The sequence below is a fragment of the Sebastes umbrosus genome, chromosome 19 (assembly GCF_015220745.1).
Source record: "Sebastes umbrosus isolate fSebUmb1 chromosome 19, fSebUmb1.pri, whole genome shotgun sequence".
Classification (NCBI taxonomy): Eukaryota; Metazoa; Chordata; class Actinopteri; order Perciformes; family Sebastidae; genus Sebastes; species Sebastes umbrosus.
This window is the reverse complement of record NC_051287.1, coordinates 24,607,298-24,631,688: the sequence shown is the minus strand read 5'-3', so window position 1 is coordinate 24,631,688 and position 24,391 is coordinate 24,607,298. Positions and strand designations below refer to the sequence as shown.

Sequence of the window (24,391 nt, the reverse complement as noted above, 5' to 3'; positions counted from 1 at the left end):
TCTGTTCCTGCTATTGAGGGTACCGAACTGTTTCAGAGCACACACCATTGCATTGGTGTTACTTCCTGTCAGATTTTTCTGTGGTAAGAGTCGTGTGACAGGAAACTTGTGCCGAAGGCTGTGAAGACACAGAAATATTGTTGCATCAATACATCATTTGCTGTCTCAGTCAAATAAACTACCTGGTCTAAAATTATATGTACTGTATGCAGTTAAAGCTTCAGTAGGCAACAATTTTTGGCATCATTGGGCAAAATAATAACCTTTCAGCATATTGTAATTCAAGTGTTCTGAGAGAAAACTAGACTTCTACACCTCCTCATGGCTCTGTTTTCAGGCTTTAAAAATATCTAGCTGGTGACCGAAGACTTTGACCAATCACAGGTCATTTCAGAGACAGTGAGCGTTCCTATTGACTGTGCTCCGGCTGGTGGGCGGTGCTTGGTATTTCCTTTTTTAAATCATATTTGCTCCATTTCTACCCACTGCTGCATTAATAGGAAACCGTTAGACTAAGACTGAAACACTAGATGTTGATAAAAGCACTCAAGCTTCATGTCAGGTGAACCCCTACTTTGCACAGAAATGATTTTTTTTAGTTTAGATATAATTTTTCTTCATGTGAAGTACATCCTTCTTCTGAGCAATAAGTAAGACACATTTATTTAATTTTCCCTTTAAGTTTACCACTGCCAGAAAGACTATAATGACCACGTCAGAACTGTCTCATCATTTCGGGTTTCACACTTCTTCTTTATTCTTTTGCTGACCAAGTTGTGCACCATGTGATGTCTAATGTCCATGTGATTATTGAAGCAATCTTAATTTGTCGCAGAAAGCCAACTTATGAATAGCTAAGCTTCCTAAAGGATTCAGCTGATACATAAACATTCATCGAATTACGTTTAATGAGGATTTCCTCATTCTAGTTGGCACACAGATTTAAATTTAAGATAAGGTATTGCACATGAACAAATGCACGGCCACATTATTCACCCTGAAAATTATTATAAAAACAAGCTATATTGATTATTATTTGCGTTTTTTCATGTTGACATGTAAAAATAATAATAAAAAAAACACAAAGGCATCCACGTTTTACTGACAGCCCACCTCTTTTTATTAATGATGGGAAAAAAACCCAAAATAAAAACATGACATACAGGTCCCTGTACAGAACTAAAGCAAACTAATGTACACAAAACTGTATTTACACACCAAACCACAAAAAAAAGTTTGCCACAAAAACCCAGCAGGTTTCATTCAAAGGTCCATAAAAATGCATTTGGAAGAGAATGATAATTTCAAACAGATATTTTTACTTAGTATGCCAACATTCACACACACACGCACACACACACACGCTTCAGTTGTTTAGTGGGGCACAGAATCAGCATCACTGACCGTATACATAAACATCTGTTAGGCTGCAGACTGCAGCAGCCTGAAATGAAAGAGCTGCCATAAATTAAAGAGATTTAACTCATTAAAGCATTAATGGCACGTTGAATGGAAATTATATTTGACCCTGTAAGAAAAAATATTAAATTCTGTGCAAGTGTGACATTTGTTTTACACAAGCAGCTAAATTCAGTGGCATCCAAATAAGTTCATGTTTCATAAGCATTCATTAAGCAGAACAGAATCCCATCGGTAATATACAAACATAATAGTCATGCCAATATGGAATATCCAAACAACAATCACTTTATACTGTATATTTTAGTGTTACATCCAATATTACAGCCTTACACCAAACTATTCAGTGTCCAACGTGGTTCGCTATTCCAAAATAAAAGCAGCGATATTAAAAACAAATGTGAAAAGAGGAAGAGGTAGCAGGGAAGGAGGAAGTAAAAGGAAGCAAGTTGGCAAAGAGGAAGAGGCACACACCCTCAAGAGAGAGTTTGTTGAATAGAAAGAAGTTCAAATCTAAAATCTAAAAACTTCAAAAATCCTACATATATATTTTCACCAAATCATTGTCAGTTTGCAGTTGTCTTGATTTTGCCTTTATTAGTAGTATTTAATTGAAGTAAAGGAGCAGTAGAGATGTGTTTTAGTAGGTTTGACTGAAGATACTAGGATTTGTGAAGCATTATGAAGGCCTTGGATGTCTTGGTCGTTACATGCAAGCCAGCATCTGGTTCCAAATATGAATGCTTCTGTTTTCACACCCTGCGATGAGAACTTATGACCCTTGCAAAAATAACTTCATCAGACCTTAGTCCTCGACATTGCGAGCTTAGTGTATCAAATAAGCCTTGTGTGCTAGCATAGCCTTATATCAAAAGCTCAGAAAAAGGGGCTCCAGCTGAGCGTGCTGATGGAAATAAGAGTCTGACAGGTGCTCGACGAGAGCCACACCGACTCCATCAAGCTGAAGTGAAGCATGCCCAGCGCAAAGCCACACACCATATCGGTTAGGTGGTGTCTCCCCAGCAGCACCCGCGACATGCCCACTAGGAGGGCCCACAGTACCAACAGGATGCGAAGCGGCACGGCCAGGACCAGGTGGGACAGCAGGAACTTGGAGACCATGGCGGCCCGGCTGGCGTGAGCAGCGGGGAAGGAGTAGATGTCCATGGCGACGCAGTCCATGAAGCCCGGCATCATCTCCCAGGGTCCTCTGCGCTTCACCAGTCTCTGGAGTCCAGCCACAGTCAGGACGTCAACAATGAGGGCTGTCACAAAAAAAGGACAAAAAAAGAATTGTGTTGACATGCAATAACCTAGACAATTCCAGTGGTGAAAGATTAAAGAGGACCTATTATGCTTATTTTCAGGTGCATACTTGTATTTTGGGTTTCTACTAGAACATGTTTACATGCTTTAATGTTCAAAAAACGCTTTATTTTTCTCATACCGGCTGTGCTGCAGCACCTCTTTTCACCCTCTGTCTGAAACGTTCTGTTTGAGCTCCTGCCCCGCGATGTCAGTGATTGGTCAACCGAACCAAAACTCTTCAGACTCTGCTCCAGCTCCGCTCTAACTAGCCTTGTTTGAGGGACATGCCAAACTACCCGCTACGCAGGTATAGAGGGCTACAGGAATGAGTCCTAAAACCCGGAAACAAGTTAGCATTTTAGCACATCCGGTTCCCTCGTCTGGAAGACGATGGGTTTTCTGAATGGGTTTTTACTAGATAGATGCCCGAAATAAGGACTGTAGTTAACACAAGCTGAAGAGATTTTAACAAATTGTTCTACAACATAAACTACAGAAAAAAAAACCCAACTTGTGAATTTTGAAGCCTTTGTGTCTTAAAAAAGGCGGTTGCTAACAAGCGGCTAAATGAGATTACTAATCACGCAGACTCATCCGCCTTTTTGCTTCTAGTGATTGCATTCACGCTTCAAAAGTGAAGATTATCTTGCTGAACAAAACGTGTAAGTATCATAAACGTGTGTTCGCCACAGAGTGTATTTTCTGCAATAATCCAAAACCCAACGGAAAAATCCCTTTGGCTCTTTGTCGAGGGAACTGGGGCGATGCTAACTTCCTGGTTGAAAATCAGGAAGTTCCTACAGAAAAACGTCATCCCTGGAGCATTTTATTATGCAGATGTGTTACTTGGTGACATCACCACGTTACGGAAGAAAAGGCAGGACTTCAAGCGAGTGATTCAGGCAGCTCAGGAGCCTTGTTTCTGTGGGGAAGAGTAACTCCCTTTGGAGTGGACTTTCGCTTTGTAACTTTTCAGACCTTTTACATGCAAAAAAAACTATATAACACACTGAAGGAAATAGGTAAGCACAAAAACACAATAGGTCTCCTTTAAGATCCTTTAAAAGTAGTAAAAATGGTTGACTTTCCCTGTAGCGCCACCATGAGGTACACAATTGTGGTTTTGAGTGAAATGTCTCGACAGCTATTGGATGGATAGCCATGACATTTGGTACAGACATTCATGTCGCCCTCAGGATGAAATGTAATAACTTTGTGATCCTTTCCATCACAACATCATCAGGTCAACATTTTAATTTGTGACTAAATACTTGCAAAAACATTCCTATCAGCCTCAGTTGTAATTTGTATTTACTGCTAATTAGCAAATGTTCAAATGCTAACACGCTAAACTAAGATCAAAGAACGCATATTGCCATGAAGTGAAAGTCAACTGTTCACTCCATTGCCATTGTTCATTCAGCGCCCAGCTACGCCAAATGCCGTACAAAAGTAAAACAAAAAAAATATTTCTATTCTATTGTCATATTCTACCGAAATGGCCTTTGTTGAACAATAAAATATTATAAATATAATTACAGTTTTCAGTCCAAAATGGCGTCAGCGGCTGTCGTCAAAAACACAGGAGTTTCGTCTCTTTGCTTCTTTGCTAAGATGATGGAACATGGTAAACATTATACATTCTAAACATCGACATGTTGGCATGTTAAAGTTAGCATTTAGCTCAAAGCAACTTTGTACAGCCTCACAAAGCTGCTAGCATGGCTGTGGACTCTTATTCTCGATAAATCTGTAAACAATACCGGACAAAACGATAGTGATAAGGCTAATATACAGATAATTAACATCTTTAACAAACTGCCTCAGCGCACAGTGTTTTATAGAACGTAGTGAGTCTTAAATAAAGCAGAAAACAACTATAGTACCTATGTAAACCGATATCTTGGTGACCAAGAATAACCGATAAGATACAATTCCGAGAAGCATTTGCTTTGAGTCCACATACCAGACATTTGCAGAGGCCTTTTATAGCACAATAATAGCCCTCCCAAAAATACCCCTTACAATTGCCATCTTTAACTTCTGTTGAAGTCTGCCATCGTTACACACACTCAACCAGCCACGCGCTAAATAACTGTCAGTTGTGTGACATATTGGTCATGCTGCCCTACTTCTCATTCCAGTCGCCTGCTCGCTGTCCTAACAGGGCTATTATTTTAAACTTCTATTCCAGCTCCTTAAAAGCAGGCTGGTGAGGTGGAAGAGAAACCTTAATGCCAAAGGAAGAGATGAAGGGACAAAAGAGAGCTGGGCAGGCTAGTAAAACAAGTCAAAACTGTTCAGGGCATAAGCTAAGCAGACAATGAAACTGGTGAGATCTGAGTGAGGGGTCCCAGGCATAGACTGTATAGAAGAAGTGGACGTAGTCACCGTTATGTCACCCGTTCATTAGTGGATTGCCATTTTGAAGCCTTCAGTTCAGCATTTCGGCCGTTACCATCTGTCAAACACAAGGTAGCCACGCCCTAAAGCATCCTGAGCTAAATGGTATGCATTGCTCCTGGGTTGTGACCTAGGTCGTATCTGAATTGTCCTGACCAGGGTTCAACCCGGGTTGACTGGCTTGGTTTGAATTGACAAAAGGAGGGTTGGACCAGGGTAGGTTAACCCTGGTCCAACCCTGGTCATTGGTGTGAAAAGGGTATTAGTAGGTACGTGACAATAATTGTGCAAAATTCTGGTTTTACTTCATGATGTTTTTTTCCCCCTGATAAATCCTGGTTGTGTTCTCTAAAACCTTGCTTTCAGATTGTTTGACTTCTTCGTCCCCACCAGGATTTCTGTTGCTCAGTGTTTTTGCTGCAGTCACAGCACAGTGTAACAACATGTTTGAAGTTACCCCCCAGTCAGTCAGCACACTGTTATTGATCACACAAAAACTGTTCTGAGCAGCCAAACCTCCACCTCTCCATCACCATCAGTGAGTCAGATCCTGAGCTCAGATCTACTGTTCAAGGGGAAACTGCTATATTGAGAATGGAAACTCTTATCTCTAAGAAGTGCAACAGGTGTGGGCAGATAATTGGTCGGGCTGCCACAGTTCAGTTTGCATTGTGAGGGAAATCCCATAATAGTCATTGTTTTTCCGTACTGAGCAATGACGTAGGAGTACTAGAACAACGCTTTGTGCTGTGCTTCCCCTGATTCTAATTGACTCATTGTAGTCAGAAAGTAATTTACAAATATGTCAGAGCAGGGCCTCAGACCCTTTCAAAGGGGTGTTTTTCCTAATCTTCCAATTTACTTTTACAAAAAGTGCAAGTTCATCTCTAAGAAGATGATTCAAAGTATTTGAAATTCCCCTGTCAGGACCAGTGATTCCCCATGTTTTAGTCCAAAATAGGCATACCCGCCCCAAATCGAGATACTGCACACCTGTCTTGTTTCAATGCAATACAAAGGCTGTGCATTTAATAGAAAATACCTACTACAACAGTCTAAAACGGCAATACATTATTATTATGCCACTTGGGGGCAACAAAAACAAACTGTAAACACAACACTGACATATTACTATCTTTACAGTTCATATGGCGACCAGTTGTATATTTACCATAGACTCTATATAAGAAGTGGACGTAGTCACCGTGACGTCACCCATTGGTTTGTGGACTGATGTTTTGAATCTTTGAGTTCGGCATTTTGGCCGTCACCATCTTGGTTTTTTGCAACCAGAAGTGACACGAGAGGGTGGAGCTAAGTACAACCGAACGCTGAATAAGACATTTTCAGGGGACCAAAATTATATAATTAATTTTCATGAACTGAAAACACACTGTGAAAGGGTTAAAGTTGTAAGACGAGAACGCCCCACACCGAACAACGCCGTGGTAGCGACCTGTCAATCACAAGGTAGCCACGCCCTAAAACATCCCCTGCTTTATGGTCTATTTGACTCTAAATGGGACCATCATTTACTAAATGAACATCATGCTGTATTGAAGAAGACTTGAAACTAGCGATTGAGACCATAAACTCATGTTTACAATGTTTACTGAGGTAATAAATCGAGTGAGAAGTAGCCTCATTTTCTCATAAACTTCTATACAATCAGACTTCTTTTTGCAACCAGAGGAGTCGCCCCCTGCTGGCCGCAGTTCCGACATCCGAACTGCGCCCATGGCAATGGTCTGCTATACATAACAACGGTCTGCTATACATAGCAACAGTCTGCTATAAAAAAAATTACAGACCGCAGAACGCCGTGATTGACCTGATCTGACCTTATCCATCGCCCTGATCTGCTATACAGTCTGCTATACATAGCAACAGTCTGCTATATATAGCAACGCTCTGCTATAAAGAAATAACATACAGCAGAATGCTGTGATTAACCGATCCGAATCGAGTATTCAACAACACCATGTAATAATGCTGAATGCTGACCTATCTGTTCCATCAAGCATAATGAAAAATTAATGAAAGCCAACAGCTGCGTCAGTACAGCCTCATCATGTCTGTTTGTTACTGTCATCATCCATTCAGGCCTCTACTACAGTACAGGGAGTTGGGCATTTAGAGGACACCAGACTCATTTATCTCATCTTATCTGGAGAAGCGGTGACAGCGATGTTATCGATATTGTTGCAATCACATCTGCGTACCTGACGCGTCTACCAGTTGTCTATATGTTTCGTTTTTGAATTAATGTTAAAGAGAAATTGCGCATGATATGAGGTAAACATGTTTTTTTTGAGAAACGGAGTAACTAAGTTACACAGAAGAAGAAGAAACCAGAAAACACCGAAGCAGAGCACCTCAGCTGATAAGGATGGGAACATCCTCTGCACTGTCAAGGTCTGCTTTGGGAGTCTCCGACATGCTCAGTAGTCTCGTAGACAGTCCCACTCATTTCAAAACACTGTATTGAAAATATCTCAGCACTGCACAATTCATACGCTCATGGCGGTGGGCTGAATTAAACCAAACCTGACAGGCCAGTCTTGGCTGATTACTTTCCTGTTAGGTGAAAACAAAACAGAATTTCAGTCAGCGTTAAATATTAATTCACCCACCCACTGTTCAGCATGTGTGTAGATTTTTCTCCAGACAGACCAAAATGATCCTGGACCGACAAATAATGAACACGCATTTGAGGCTGAACAATGTCCCAAACACAATACAACTATGTCCTAAATCCAGAGATTTACTGGCTTCCAATCAGAGCTCAACGTAGCCACAGACAGGAGATTTATATGGTCAATAATCTGTGTTTGGGTCTAGACTGTGCATGTGTGTATGTGTGCGCACACCAACACACCGGTCCCCCAATTCATTCTGAAAAATTTGATCTGATCTAAAACCGTGTAGAGCATAGAGAGGGTCAATATAATATCATGAACCACTGTGTGATCTGATGCAACACAGCACTGCAGAACAACACTACCTCTGCATATATTTGTCATTTTCAGTCAGTACTTTTTGCATGACTGTATTAGATTGTATTCTATTGTTACATAATGGTAAGGTGCAACTCATAATATAATATAAAGATTTATATTATATATAATAAAGAAGTTGCAATAGTAAAACCCTCCCTTTTAATACATAATATTGTCATTTATTGCATGTCTATCCATCCTGGAAGAGTGATCTTTCCTCAGTTGCTCTTCCTGAGGTTTCTTCCATTTTTCCCTATTACAATTTTTTTTCAAGTTAAGTTTTTCCCATCCGAAGCGAGGGTCGTACTGTTAAGGACAGAGTGTTTCATATTCTGTACAGATTGTAAAGTCCCCCGAGGCAAATTTGTGATTTGTGATATACAAATAAAATTGACTTGACTTGACTCTACTGAACAAAAGTGATACACTCTCTACTCTAACTACAAGTAATACTTCAAGCTGAAGGGATTTTACTTATTCATTTAATATATTTTGTTAAATGATCTGTAAACCATATAGATATAGAAATAAGGTATACGACTATGATGTATAAGTTGCTTAAAACGGAAATAAAAACTGAGAAATCAAAGTGACGCATGTTGACATTCTGTCTTTTTCTTCTTGCAAAGTCTGAATGTGCTGCTTTTTTTCTTTTCTCTGTTGCTGAGGGACAATTGGCACAATATTCATAGTCATAATCAATCATGTAATGATTAACAAGGGCCATTTTGTATCATGGTGTAAAAGTTTGAAAACACAATCTGGTTCCACTTTCTAATGAGCCATACCTTATAAAGTAGTTATACGTTTTAGCTAATGACTTTATAACAGGGCTGGTACGATTCACCTATCTCCTGACTCGATACTGTCACAATACTTGGGTGCCAATTTGATATGTATTGCGATTCTACAAGTATTGTGATTTGATTTTACAATTTATTGCGATTTTTGTTAACTTTTTTAACACTATCCATGGGGAAAACATTAAATCATACACTTCTAGGGACTTTTACTTTGGACAGTAAAATGTTTTGATTTTCAGCATGTATGTAATCAGAGATGTCCTGAAGTCAAATATATCAATCATAGTCAGGCATTATTACCTCCGCCAAGGCTGAAGTCTAGGAAGGAGGTTATGTTCTCACCGGCGTTGGTTTGTTGGTTTGTTGGTTTGTTTGTTTGTATGTTGGTTTGTTGGTTTGTTGGTTTGTTTGTTTGTATGTTGGTTTGTTGGTTTGTTTGTTTGTATGTTGGTTTGTTTGTTTGTATGTTGGTTTGTTGGTTTGTTGGTTTGTTTGTTTGTATGTTGGTTTGTTGGTTTGTCCGTTTGGAGGATTACTCCAAAAGTCTGCGATGGATTTTAATGAAATTTTTTGGAGGGGTGGGGTGCGGCACAACGAACAATCCATTAGATTTTGGTGGCGATCTGGATCATGATCTGGCTTCGGGATTTTTTTTTAATAACTCCGCTCAGCCTGTGCATTAACACCACAGGCTTTAAGACATGCGCAGTGTAACTGATGACGCGTTCATGACGCTTCAACCTGCTTCTTTCCTTCTGCCTGCAGAGAGAGAGACAGAGAGAAAGCGGGGGATGGGGGTAGGGGGGACACCTGTAGATTCTGCATTTTTTCACATTAAACTGGGTGAAATTACAGTTGAGTTGGACAAAAGCACAGTTTATTGATTGTTGGAAAGAGTAACTACGACGGTTTAGGTGAGTTTTACTTTGTTTCTGTCCAGTTTGAATGAAGTGTTTTACGATGCTCCGCTACGTACAGCTGATCTCAACATAAACAAAAATACATGTGGATGATGGCGCAAGCTGAACGGAGAGGGGGGGGCAATCGTACTCGGGCAGCTTGGCGGAGGTCTACGCTCTCCGAGTGCCATTCTAGTTTTAACCCAATTATGCCAAAAACGTTCTGCCTACTGAAGCTTTAAGTAACTTTTTGAATTCAAGACTTTTACTTGAAATGTAGTGTTTATTTTTTAGGCTATGGTATTTCTACTTTTACTTACTACTTACTATGTAGGATACTTCTTCCACCACTGTACTTTATAGAGCAACACAAACTCAGTCATAAATACAATTTTTAGGTTGCCATTTTTTGAATATCCCTTTCCCATTCCATGATCTATGAAGTATTAAAGGTCCCATATCGTGCTCATTTTCAGGTTCATACTTGTATTTTGTGTTTCTACTAGAACATGTCTACATGCTGTAATGTTCACAAAAATCTTTATTATCCTCATACTGTCTGCCTGAATACCTGTATTCACGCTCTGTCTGAAACGCTCTGTTTTAGTGCATTGCTACGGAATTGCAATGGAATCGCGTTGCTAGGCAACAGTTTGGGTCCATGTTTACTTCCTGTCAGCTGATGTTATTTATATACACTGCAACAGGAAATAAACTGGGACACATTTAGAATGTTTATGTTTAAAACCGTGTAATGGTCTAAATATTGTATATTTGTGACATCAAAATGGACGGCTTGTTTCAAATGCACAATTTCTGAATACGGGCTGTGTGTATTTCATATTGAACGTTTTGATAATTTAACAGTATTTTTATAGCACTTAAACCTGCTTTATAATATAAAAGACATGAAAATCTCACTTTTTACAATATGGGACCTTTAACACGTTCTGTATTAATCACTTGAATTACAACTTATAAATCCCTTGTAAAATATGAATATGGCTGTATGCCTGAATTTCACAGGTGGGAAGAAAACTGGGTACACAGTCACCCTTGACAAGTTTTGGCAAAGACAGAATGTGAATCAAGTTTCACCCAGAGAAGTGAAACTAAGATTGTAAGTCCTTCTGGGTATACTGGTCTGGAGTGGTGCTGAAGTTCTGGAGAGGTTGGTTGGTGAGAGTGTGTTGAGGTGAGGCATTTATTTACCCAGCAGCAGGTTGACCAGGACCTCCTGCCCAGCCAGAGTGTTGCTCCTCGTGAGACACACGATCGTGCCAATGATCCACGTGATGCCGTGCCCGGTGAGCGCCAGCAGGCCGACCATGGAGCGGCAGCCTCCCCACGAGGACGACGTGTACGCGCACACCCCCATGCGCTTGGACAGACAGATGTCGATGGCGAGCAGGGAGTTAATCGCTATCCCCTTGAAGGAAGGGTTCAGCTGCATGCAGTCCTCCTCCGGCATCTTAGCGGGCTCTCTCCGGTCCTTGCTGCCGCTGTCGGTAGCTTCTTCGCTCGGCTGGCTAGTTTGGTGCTTGATCTGACCCGGTCGTCTTGCGCCACCGCCGCCGCCGCTGCTGCCGCCGCCACTTGCGCCTCCTCCTCGGCTCTCAGCGGGGCCACCACCGCCACCACCACCGCTACTGCCGCTACCTCCACCGCGGAGTGGAGGCTGGTTGAGGGAGATGAACTCCGGTCTGCTCAGGACGCTGTTTCTCTCCCTCGCCCTGGACCTCACATTGTAACCGGAGGGCATGTTTTTGGATCTCCTCTGTGGGGTTCAACAACCGATTGTCAATCTCCGGATGATAATTCAAGTGGACCACGACAGTGAAGTGAAGCGTCCCAGGATAAACCCCCCTGTCCTCCACCAGTCCTCCTCCTCCCCCTCCTCCTGTGGCCTTAATAGATATATTTAGACCGGACTGGAATGTGCGCTGGCCATGCTGTTTATACCCGCGGACGCAGGCTGGGACAGTCCGTTGAATGGCATGTGCCTCGACCAATCCGATGAAACCTGATCTACAGCATGGAGATAAAATAACAACATGAGCATCTCGTTACGCACACAAGCACACACACACACACAGCTAACAGGTGCTTTACTGCGTGTACTGCTGCTGCTGCTGCTGCTGCTCTTGACAACAACAGGCTAGGAGGAAATGTGTGCAAGAAATGCGCAACGGTGTTGTCATCTTACCAAGCGAAGGATGGATGTGAAGCTAAATGTGCCTCCATAACACCTCTGATGTCCTGGCAGCAGCGAGGTCGAGCATTTAAAGAGGAAACCTGAAACAGTTAACCGTCAGCCAGTATCGTCAACAAAGAGGTGAAGACGAGGCAGCCCCAGCAGTCAGTGCAGCATCTGGTACTTCCTTGCGGATTTGACGTAGTTTACGCACAAATCCCGGATTCAGTTCCTCCGCAGTGCGCTGAGCTGCGGAGCGGAGTTCTCCAAGGTGCTTAAAGCATGAATGTATGGATGTATGGCTCCTTAAACAGACAGCAGCACAGTTGGCATGATGTCAGAGACACAGAGAGACACAGGCTGGACTGTCAAAGTGCTGCCATGCTGCTAAACACACAGCTACTGGAAATAAAAGTAGAGTCAATAAATATATTAACATGTGCAATCTTACTTATTTTTCTGTTTGTTAGCTTACATTACCTTTTTTTATTTTACTTATCTTATTTACTCATTTTACTAAATGTATCTTACTTAATTGTTATTCTATTAGGCACTGGTGATAGAAATAGTACTTTTTTATATTATACACTTGTATTTTATACGCTTGAAATTGTTGCAATTTTGTTGTATTTTAGAGCAATCTCTCGCACAAGAATTTCCTTCAGGATTAATAAAGTTCTATCTTATCTTATCTTATCTTATATACATTTTTGGTTGTTTTTTTGTAGAATAGCCTATACGGTACTTGATTGATCCCTGAAAAGAAAAGCTACTTTTCACATGACATGGCAGCTATAGGAAGAAACAAACACCATGTTAATAAAAATCTGATTGTCAGACCACAGACAATATTGATTATTGATTACATAAAAGTTACTGATTTCAGTAATATCCAGCCTGCCCCGAAAGCTCTTTATAAAGTCAAATAAAGAATTAAATTCATTGGCATGAGTGTTGATGTTACCTTGTTTTGCCAAATCTAAATTACAGTTCAATATCACATTTTAATACGTAGGCTATAAACAAAATAAAATAGATCAATAATCACAAGTTAATAACGTTATTATTAATTTATCTCCAAGTTAATTATGGAAAGGAATGTGATCAGGGCAGTAAAAAATAGCACTGTTACACTACGACCATAGCCTTTAATAATTAGAATAAATAATGATAATCTTAATAATCTTAATAGTTATTATTAATTTATCTCAAAATCATATAGTGAAGGGGATGTGCTCAAGACAGTAAAAATGCCACTGCTACACTATGACTATAACCTTTAATAATTTTAATAATTATTATAATTAATAATAATAATAATTATAATAATTATAATAATCAAGTTATTATTAATTTATCTCCAAGTTAATTAGTGAAATGAATGTGATCAAGACAGTAAAAATAAATAAATAATAAGCTATATTTGTAGGCCTATAGTACTTGTCTTAACAACGTTACAAAGTGCTTCACAGCAAGGAAAAAAAAATACATTAAAACAATAAAACTAAAATACAATAAAATAGAATACAGATAAATAAATTGCAATGAAATAAAATGATCATTATTATTATTCGCCTGTTTGAATGCGCATGCGTAAAGCAATAGGTCAACGGTCAACATGCCACAACAACACATCCTTTTCATCCTCTTCATCACAGACAGAGAGGTCGCAGCCTGCTGATTCATCTCATCTCTCTGTGGGGCTGAAATCCTCTACATTACGCCTACATTTCCCAGCATGCCCGCAGCTCAGAGCGGAAGTGTCGTCTCAGAGAGACTTATAAAGCTGCTTTCTCACAGGCAGGCAGCTGAAATAGAGCAATGCGTAGCGGGGTGAACCTGCCGAGGCAGCAGCGATGATGGGACGAGACCGGAGACCAAATGACAGCTTGAGCTGGAATCTAGGCTGAACCGCATCCAGACACACACACCGGACCGGACTCTGTCGGGCTGCTTCACACTATGTGACAGCTGCAGCTCTCCCTTCAGAGGCGCAATATATTATTTTTAATTTATTTATTTTTTAAATGTGAGAATGGATCCGGTGGAATGGGTGCTAAAGTTGACCCGGTGGTGTCCTTTGGAGGTTGCGGCGCTCCGTCTCCAACTGGACTAGTATTGTGGAAATGCTGCCTCTCTCTGTCTCTGTGGGACGGTGAGATCATTTACATCTGTATAGGGCAGAAATAACGGGAGCCGGTTGTGAAGGAGATAACGGAATTACCTCTCGGACCGAAGAACTGTGTGAGCGCACTGGATCTCTCCAGGATCTCACCCAAATGAAGACACTGGAGACACCGAAGACACTGGACACCTTCCAGTCAATTGTTTTATAGGTAGACTTCTTTTTGCATGTTGTTTTTTGTCCCCTAGAAATAAACCACAATTCATGCAATTGCACTGCATGAGCCGTTAATCCGCACATGTATGAAAAACGTTCAGTTAAATTGTACTTTTTATTGTGTGGATTAAATGCACAAGGCTGTTCCACATAGTGTGAGCATTGTGAGTGTGCAATGTGCATTCTTTTTGATTATGATTCCTGTCACCAGCTGGACATAAAGAGCATTATTAGCCTTTAGATATAGCCGGTAATGACATAAAGAATCACACAAGAGAGAGAATATGACGCCAAGGTGTAACATTAGTAGTTTTTGTTAATTATTAATCTCATGAACCTTTTACGCGCACCTCTCCAATGGATGCATGTTGCCAAAAGGTCAAGTCATTTTGCGTAAAAAAGCGCATTTAGGAGGCAATGACTTGGAAACATCAGTGCACGGATGAAAGGAAACTTATTGCACCTGCACTTGTTTGATGGAGTTGCGTTTTACGCACCGGAAAGCATGCGCCCTACAAATATGGAGATCTTCTAGGTCTGTCTTCTTCTTCTTTTCTAAAAAGTTTTGCATCAAAGATGCATGGCTTTTTTTATGAGACAGTCTGCTACAAATAGACATTTTTTAATCTGGTGAGTTTTTTTTTTTTTTGGTTGGAAATCATGATGTGGATCCACCTGATGTGGTGATTTTCTTGCTGTTTCCATGCGCCTTTCTTCTCCTCCAGACCTCTGGACGTTGTTGTGGATTGTGTTGCTCTTTAATGCGATGGGCTGCATCCAGAGTATCAGGTGTAAGCCCAAGAGTTTCCGAGACAGTGTCGTCGTCCAGGAGGTGAACACGTCCATCGACCCAAACCCCACCAGCATCGACGAGTCCTCCAGTGTGGTCCTGCGCTACCGGACGCCGCACTTCAGAGCTCACGCCCGGGTCCTGGTGCCACCAGTAGCCGGTAAAGAGACGTGGACCATCGGCTGGATTCAAGCCTGTAACCACATGGAGTTCTACAATACATATGGAAGCAAAGGGATGTAAGTATCATGGGCGCTTTTTTTTTTCTTTTTTTTTTCTACTGTGTTGTCAGGCTTTGACGATCATCATGATGAGCATGTGTTGCCGGAATTTGGTTGAGACTCATGTACCGGGAATAATGAGGAACATTCATTCTTTAAATGAACAAGAGAAGTGCAATGCTTTATCTTTGGCATATTGAACCTTAAAACTGATAAATAAAGCCCTTGGGGCTCTGTTAGGTTCATAATTTATGCCACAAATCAGATTATATAATTTAAATCAAAGTTGGTTACTTGGAAAATGTTTTTTTTTTTTTTTATCCTTTACCTCCTCAAGACTATGGTCATGTGTTACAGAAACAAGTTAACATTAGAGCTGCAATTACACTTCAATATCGATTAATTTGCCAATTATTTTTTCTATTAATACATTTTTTGGTTTATGAAATGTCAAAAAAAGTGTGAAGAAATGCCAGTCACGACTTCTCAGAGCCTAAGGTGACGTCTTCAAATGTCCTGTTTTGTCCAAAACCCCAAAGTTATTCAGTTTACTATCATATATGACAAATCTGGCCATTTGAGAAGCTGGAACCTGAGAATGTGTAGCATGAATCTATTATCAAAAATAGTTTCCAATTAATTTTCTGTTGATCGACTAATCAATTAACATTTTAATCTATAGTTCACATAAGTAGTTATGTAGTACTTTGGAACATGTAAACATGTTAACATATATTTTGTTTATACCATCCGACTCCGATTGAAACATGAGACACTTTTGGAGAAATGCTTTCACCCAAAATAGAGAACTTCAAGTTAGTTTGAACTCAAGCATGTTAGGCACTCATCTCGCCAGTGTTGGCATTCCTGTTTTTGTATTAGACATAATGCTAAAATTATTGTTCAGTGAACATATTCGTAAAGGTTGCAACCAAGTGAAACTTCTCATGTGTGAAAGCGAGTAGGCGAAAACGGGAAAACACGAATGTCTCTCTCTAGAGCCAGTGTTTAGTTTGTCCGTTCTGGGCTACTGTAGTAACACTCGAGCTCCATGAAGAGGACCCGCTCCGTATGCAGATATAAACGGCTCATTCTGAGGTAACTAAAACACAACGATTCATATTTTCAGGTGATTTATAGACTAAAGAAAACCTACTTATTAATATTATATTCAATTTCTGTCAATAGATCCCCCTAAATGTTACACACTGTTCCTTTAAGTAGTGAAACTTGTCTATGGTTGCATCTGGGATGCCCAGTTGAACGCCAGCATCAGTCTGTGTCGTGCAATGAAAATATTAACATCTGTATTCAGGAAGATAAGTAGAGTAAGTAAATTGACTTGTCTGTAAGTGAACTTTAATGTTGCTCGGTTATCTACAGTATGTGGGCTTGTGGCTGCGTGCCTGCAGGCTACAAAGTACTTCAAAACCTGACAGATATGAGAGAAGGACATTGTGATGGAAAATAATTGCTTTGACCTTTCAGATCCACCCCCCCTCCCGCTTGTCTATACAGTTATTTTGCGTTATAAACAAGAGCAAATTCAGCTTTAAGGAAATCAGTAGGAGTGTCTATGTGTGCTATAAGTACAAATGTTAGAAAAATAGCGTTCTTATATCCTGTAGTGGGCAACCACACGCTGACCCAGAATATGCTTTATCTGTAGACATTGAAAGGATGTTTGAGGGCTGCACGTCTAAGATTAGAGACATAGTCCCCTCCCCAACACCCCAACCCAGTATGGTGCTACATGTGTGTGTGTGTGAGAGAGAGACAGACAGTGAGAAAGTCCTCAGTTACTTTCTAAAAATCCACTATGATCAATGCCTTTTGTAGACTGCATTTTTAGTTACAGTAATTGCTTCTTTCATCCGAGCTTGAACATTCACTTTTTTTATCCTGCTGAAGATGAGTTGTCGTGCCATTTTGTCAAGTTTTTTGTTAGTGATGTACCGTTCATATAAAAGGAACATAGACACATTAAAAAAACGTCCAATTTTGAAACACAATAGACAAAAAGTAGAAGAGCTCCTGACTTTGAAGGTCAAAGGTCAACTTTATTGTCCTGCCAGGGGAAATTCATGTGGTCATACACGTCTCATAAAAAGCCCAAAACATAACATTGGAGACTAATTCCCAGTGTTGTGTACTTGACTGGGCTCACATTAGAGGTAGTTTTCTCCTATCTTTCAAGGTGTAAAAGATTGCATTAATTACCAAACGGGATGCAAAATATCGCGAACGGACGTTGAAACAGACTTAAATTACAAACGCTGGCACAAAAGTGGGACATTTTAGGTTAAATGTCACTTGGCAGCATTTTTCAGCTATTAAAGAACAACGGCAATCAGCACCTTCACATATGATATGTGCTTAAGAACATAACTCATAACTCTTTGTGATTATTTTTTGTGAAATGTAATTATTCATTAATATGTAATTTAGCTTTGGCAATAATGTAACCTGAACATTTATGCCAATAAAGCTTATTTATATTTGAATTTGAATTTGAACTCTAAAGGCAGGAAAACAACAAACATGCAATTAATATAATTAATCTCCAAAATCATGTCAGCATATGGTAAATACAGACAAACCACACTGACAAAGAAGAAGAGTGATCACACATATACATGTATATATATATAGCACTAGGGGTGCTTGAATGCTCCCACCCGCAAATCCCCCCTTTGTGCAGCGTCTACATTACATTCTATCCCACGTAGCTCACACACTTAAATTTTTTTTTTCTCTATATATCATCGTATACGCCATTATTAAAGTCGTTAAACTTCACAACCACATTGAGGCCACTTATTCTTGATGTTCATTTTTGAAGCCGCTCTTTAGGATGCGAGAGATGAGTCTGCTCTCACTGCTGAGGCTCTCATACTAAGTAGTTTCTTTGATGGCAATAAAGCTTCGGCGTGCTGTAATTGGACAGAACAGCTGAGGACGGTAATGTGGAGGATTTCTCTGTTGGCTTTGGATGACGTGCTCTGGATTCTGGACACATTCATCGTCTCTCCTCCTCCCTGTTTGTTGTATAGCCGTCTTTTTAGAATGGCTTTACTTCTAGGGTTGAGCAGTGTGTGTGTGTGTGTGTGTGTGTGTATTTATCAACAGGCAGGCAGTCACACATACCGATGTGTGATTACATGAGGCCTCTTGTGTTACCCTAAAAATTTGAAGGCGCTAAAAATAGGAAGTGTGGCAGAAGTGAAACTAAAAAAGATCTGTTGTAAGAGTTTGATGCAATTTGCTTTGGCTATAATGTTTCTTAAAATGAAGTTTAACCCTAGTCATTAACATTAAAGGGGACATATCATGCTCATTTTCAGGTTCATACTTGTATTTAGGGTTTCTACTAGAACATTTAATGTTCAAAAAACACATTATTTTTCTCATACTGTCTGTCTGAATATACATGTGTTCACCCTCTGTCTGAAACGCTCCGTTTTAGCGTCTGTCTCTTTAAAACCCAATCCCGAAAAAGCCCTGTCTGCTCTGATTAGCTCGCAAGAAAAATATGGTGCACCTTTACAAAGGTAGTTTGGCGATATACAGTATTCTAATGAGGCTGCATGTGACATAGGAAGGGGTGTCAAATCTGTTCACATGTTTTCTGGGCAGCCCACAAAAACTGATTGATTATTTCACAGTTTGTGGGTTGGTAGACACTCCAGATACACAAATGTACTGTATGTGCACAAGCACTGAAAAAGGGAGTTTTTCATGATATGTCCACTTTAATTTTGCGCACAGAACTTGCTGCCAATATTCTTGATAGAGCAGTGTGGTAGTCTACACACGACACATACAGGTGGTGAGGCTTAAGCATGCTGTAATTGATTAGTTAATTGCATTGGCACCGTCTTTCTTCACTTCTACTCCTACAAAGTTGATCCAGTCTTCGCCATCTGCTACTGCATCTTATCAACAGAATTCTGATACTCTAAACCAATTTGCCCGCAACATGCAAATGAAAAATGAATGTTGCAGAAACAGGATATGAGCTGTGTTTCTGTGTGGCTCAGTAGAAACACGATTTCTCAATGAAGGAAGTTTTTAATAATCCTCGTGTTGTCATCAGACCTAAAGCTTTGGAACCTTTTACACATCGTCTGCTCAATTTCAGCCCGTGAAATCAACTTACATTAAGATTTCTGTCCAAAACACATGCAATCTTCACAATATGTTGAAAGACAGCAGATATCTTTTGGATGCATTTTTCAAGAGGGTTGTTATACTCTAACATGTGGTGGTGAATTTGGCTTAAGATGATATTGGTTCAGTCAAACCTTTGCTAAAGAGCTTTCAGTTCTGATTTATAGAACACAGGGCCTATAACAATCACTGAAGGTTTAATAATAATAGGTGAACAGGAAATTGAACCGTGTACTACAGCAGTGGTTCCCAAATTTTTGACATCCCTGTCAGATAAACTCAAGTACCCGCTTCATCAACACCACCAGTCATGATCCAAAATGTTCCAAATGTTCATTTGAACTGACTTTAAACTGGATGTTATTTTACACGATTAAAGGGACAGTGTGTAAAATTTAGGGGGATCTATTTGCAGAAATGGAATATAATAAGTATATTTTATTTAGTGTACAATAACCTGAAAATAAGAATCGAGTTTGCGTTACTTTAGAATGAGCCGTTTATATCTACTACATAGGAAGCGGGTCCTCTTCACGGAGACGGCTGCCATGTTTCTACAGTAGCCCAGACTGGACAAACCAATCGCGTTTTCACGTTTGCCACCGTAGTTCTCCTACACGCTGGGCACACGGGAGAAGTTTCAGTCGGTTGCAATCTGCAACCTCACCACTAGGTGCCGCCAAATCCTACACATTGCACTTTTAACACTATAAAAGTGGATATTGTTAAAAATATTCTTCAAACAATATCCACTTTTATAGTATAGTACAATACAATTAAACCATCAGCGTTCTGTCTGTGTTGTAGTCTGGTCAAGTTTGCATTTGTACTACCAGTGGCAGAAACTTGACGTATCATCCCTTTATCCATTATTTAGCTATCTCAACCCCTTATCCAGTCAGTGCAAACTGGCTAACTGTGTGAACTGTTAATATTCCTTTTAATGTTAGCTGTCTATTTCAGCCATTTATCCAGTATTTAGCTAACTATTTCAACCACATATCTAGTAAGTGTAGCTAACCGTTTGAACTATTAACAGTATATTCCTTTTATTGTTAGCTATCTATTTCAGCCATTTATCCATTTAGCTAATTAGTTCAACCACTTCTCCAATAGGCTAAGTGTAGCTAACTGTTTGAACTGTCTATATTCCTTTTAATGTTAGCTATATATATCAGCCATTTATCCATTACTTTGAGCTAACTGTTTAGACATCTCTGCTCACTTGCTAACTAATTTTATAGCTCACTCAATATGTGTATATATGTTTATTCTTTAGTCAAATCATAATCCCGTGGCAGCTACAGTAGTTCCCCTGAGCTAAAAGTAGCCCTGGTTGGGAGTCACTGTGCTAGAGTGCATGCACCATTTGCACTAACTGACATGCTCAGTCACAATGCGAGGCAGTTGAGTATTTTTTTTTGAGTGAATGGTTGTTAACCTCCCTGCGGTTCTGTCGCAAACACTCACACCACTTATGTCAGACTATTTGGCTGTGACAAAGCCGGCAGTGAAGACACAAACAGGAAGTGAGCCATATCTCTGCAATGCTTTCACCACTCATGATCAAAGTTCCTCAGCGGGTAGACGCCTTCACATCGTACCTGTCTGTCTGCAGTCTGCTCTGCTGTTAAAATATTTTCTGAGTTCCTGACAAAGTGGAGAATTGCTGCAAATTGTTTTGGATGCATCAGTTGAGAGGATTAAGTGATTTTCCGGAACAGAAATGTATACACGCACACACAAGGGCCAGCTATTATCATGCATGACATGCTAATCTCACCCCCCGGGTGAATACATAAATCAGAATGCGCGGCCAGGCCGAGCAGGCAGTAAGTCATGGGGCTGGTGATCACACTGTTATCTCCTCTGTCCTACTGATCCTCAGCCTCAGGGAGTGAAAGGTAATCTTAGTCCTGCTGCGGGTGGAAAATCCATAGGTGGACAGACCAGAGGTGCCAGCAGGTCACTCCAGCCATTCAGTGTCGCCCGCTGTGTGTGTCACAATATTTTATTGTTGTATTGTACTTTTCCTCCGCAGAAAATTGTCGGAAAGCTCCAGCTGTGAGGCTTTGAGTCAACTCCTTGTGTCTGTCATGTGTGCTGGATATGATATCAAGAAGGAGACTTGTCACCCTATTGAGATGCAAATTCTCAGCTATTTATACAGGAAGGATTAGACGGGAGAGCTTTTTACACGAGGAATCCTTTGGTTTGGTTTAGTGTGCCAGAGATGAATTTAAAGGATAATTCTTACAACGGGTTATATTTTTGTAGTTTTTGGCCATGATTTATATCAGTAATAGAAATGATGACATCTCTATAAAGACAGTTGATTAGACTGTTGTCAGGCCATTAAATGTGCGTTATCGGTCGCTATAAGCACCATAGATTTGGGCCAATAGGGGCCTACTACACCCAATAGTAGGTTTTATCATCTATTGACATGGCAGATAACCGAAAGAAAGTATAAAACAGCACGACAGCCAACTCCAGCGACTGTAGGACATTAGTCAGGCGTTGTAGTATAGACAGCATGAGGCCAGGGTTTTCGTGTGTGAAACCAACAACGTGTAGTTGTCTTTGTGTTCAGAAGCGTTAAGTTTCACTTTCACTTTTGAAACCAAAAACATGATGTTTTTGTTGTCTAAATCTAAAAAAAGTTGTAGTTTTGTTGCCTAAACCTAAAGAAGCCTTTCTGTTTGTGTTCAAAACATAACGTTCATTCAGTTTTATGTGTTACAATGTACCTCGAAGAGAAAACAAAGGCAATATGGTCCAAACTGCCAATTGTAAACATACATCTCAGTTTACAGACAACTTCCTGGTTCAACTTTGGGTCACTGTACTTGTACGTGCATACAGTTCTCTTGTGCAATAATGCATTATTACACAACATTTCACTGCAAAGGAAGTGGTTTAAATAAAAACTGGCTTGATTGTTGTTGTTCGATCATGTTTCTTGCCCCGTCAGTTATCATAACCGATAAAATGATGATCAAAGCTATGCTCAAAACACCAAATTTGTATCAAAGTGCAATTATCCTTTAATCTCAACAGCCACTTAAAGGTACAGTGTGAAGGATTTGTTTGCATCTAGTGGTATGGTTGCAGATTGCAACCAACTGAGTACCCCTCCGCTCACTCCACCCTTACCAAGACTGGGGTAACGTGAGCCGCCGAGTGCAAAACTGTGGCAACGTCGTTTGCCTCGCTCAGAGGTCATCCTTACTATAATAACACAAATTTAGGAGCAATGGAAATCAGATGACGGCTGGCGGTACCACGGTTTTGCACTGTGCGGCTCACGTTACCACTTGTCGAAGAACTACGGTGGCCTTCAGGTAACATAAAAGTCTCTCTCTAGAGCCAGTGTTTGGTTTGTCCGTTCTGGGCTACTGTAGAAACATGGCAGAGCAACATGGCAGACTCCGTGAAGAGGACCCGCTCCTATGTAGATATGAAGGGCTCATTCTAAGCTAGCGAGAACAGAACGATTCTTTTCAGGTACACTAATGAAAAGATCCCCTGAAATGTTACGCACTATTTCTTTAATGACTATGAGCTCCATTTCTGGGTAAATACTCATCTGTGACTCTCAACCTCCAGGTCGAGTTGGGAGCTCCCCGACCTGCGTGAGGGCAAAATCCAGGCCATCAGCGACTCGGATGGGGTGAACTACCCGTGGTACGGCAACACCACGGAGACATGCACTGTGGTAGGCCCCACCAAGAAGGACAGCAAGTTCACTGTTAGTATGAATGACAATTTCTACCCCAGCGTGACCTGGGGTGTGCCCGTCAGCGACAGCAACGTGCCTCAGCTTAGCAGCATCCGCCGAGACCAGAGCTTTACGACCTGGCTTGTGGCCATCAACCAGGCCACCTCAGAGACACTCGTCCTGCAGACAATCCGCTGGAGGATGCGGCTTCACATCCACGTGGACCCGGAGAAACCTCTGGGTCACAGGGCCGTTCTGAACGAGCCCGTGTCCCAGGATCAGCCCCAGATCCTGGGCAAGAACGAGTCCATCCCCTCTAACGCCACGGTCAAGCCCAACGCCAACGATGCCCAGGTGCTGATGTGGCGGCCAAAGAACGGTGACCCCGTGGTGGTCATCCCACCCAAATACTGACCTGTTTCACTGACCAGACTGGCCTTGGATACCTTAACAGTATCATCTCTTATTTCTTTTGTTCCTGCTCATCACCAGCTCTCACCGCTTTAACCCTTTCCCTCTTTTTTTTGCCTCTATATTCTTCTCTCTTATGTTTAAAAAAAAAAAAAAAGACAGAGAGAAAAACAGGCAAACCAGCTCTGAGAAAAAGACCAGCTGTTGCTCTGAGGTGGAGGCTTGAGCACACTTTTTGGAACTGGAGCGAACAAACTGCAACCATTCTACCTTCAAACCGGGTCGGGTCGCACTGTGCTAAACGAAGTCATTGCAAAAATGAAGAGAATTTCTTTGTTTTTATATTTCAGTTTTATATTTTGGCTGTTTGGGCCAAGTGATATGGGGTTTGTGAGTGTGGGTGCATTTTAAGTATTTACATGACCATGTCTGTGCACCTGCTGCATACATGGAAATGCACAAACCTTGAATACCAGTTGTGTTTTTATTTATGGGCTGGGAGAAGAGTGCATTTCATTTTGTTTGTTGTTGCATTTGGGTGACATACTAGATTTTAGTACTTTTTTTAAGAACATGCAAGACATTCAATCCATGCTGCCTTAAGTTTACATCGCTTTTCCACTGCAAACGTTTTAGCCTTAAACAAAGTGCAATGCAGTATTTTGCTCATTTGTCCCGTCTCTTCCAGATTGTTGGTGCTGTGTGTGGGTTT

At 40.7% G+C, this 24,391-nt stretch overlaps 2 protein-coding genes across 4 annotated transcripts; one reads left to right on the top strand and one right to left on the bottom strand.

Annotated features, from left to right (window-relative positions):
• Positions 1-1,092: 1,092 nt before the first annotated feature.
• On the bottom strand, positions 1,093-12,300 carry LOC119478066 (inactive phospholipid phosphatase 7). Its single transcript, XM_037752472.1, has 3 exons — positions 12,038-12,300; positions 11,044-11,859; positions 1,093-2,684 (listed from the first exon to the last, which is right to left on the bottom strand). The coding sequence occupies exons 2-3, from the start codon at positions 11,591-11,593 to the stop codon at positions 2,296-2,298; spliced, it is 939 nt and encodes a 312-aa protein (XP_037608400.1). The 5' UTR covers positions 11,594-11,859; positions 12,038-12,300; the 3' UTR covers positions 1,093-2,295.
• A 1,514-nt stretch (positions 12,301-13,814) lies between these two features.
• fam78ab (family with sequence similarity 78 member Ab) lies at positions 13,815-23,858 on the top strand. Of its 3 annotated transcripts, none has more exons than XM_037752475.1 (3): positions 13,816-14,996; positions 15,092-15,395; positions 23,157-23,858. In XM_037752475.1, exons 2-3 carry the CDS (start codon positions 15,133-15,135, stop codon positions 23,680-23,682), a joined length of 789 nt encoding a protein of 262 aa, XP_037608403.1. In that variant the 5' UTR covers positions 13,816-14,996; positions 15,092-15,132; the 3' UTR covers positions 23,683-23,858. The 3 variants fall into 3 exon arrangements, with proteins under 3 accessions (XP_037608402.1, XP_037608403.1, XP_037608404.1); XM_037752476.1 differs by having other exon boundaries at positions 13,818-14,361; XM_037752474.1 differs by having other exon boundaries at positions 13,815-15,395.
• The last annotated feature ends 533 nt before the right edge of the window (positions 23,859-24,391 follow it).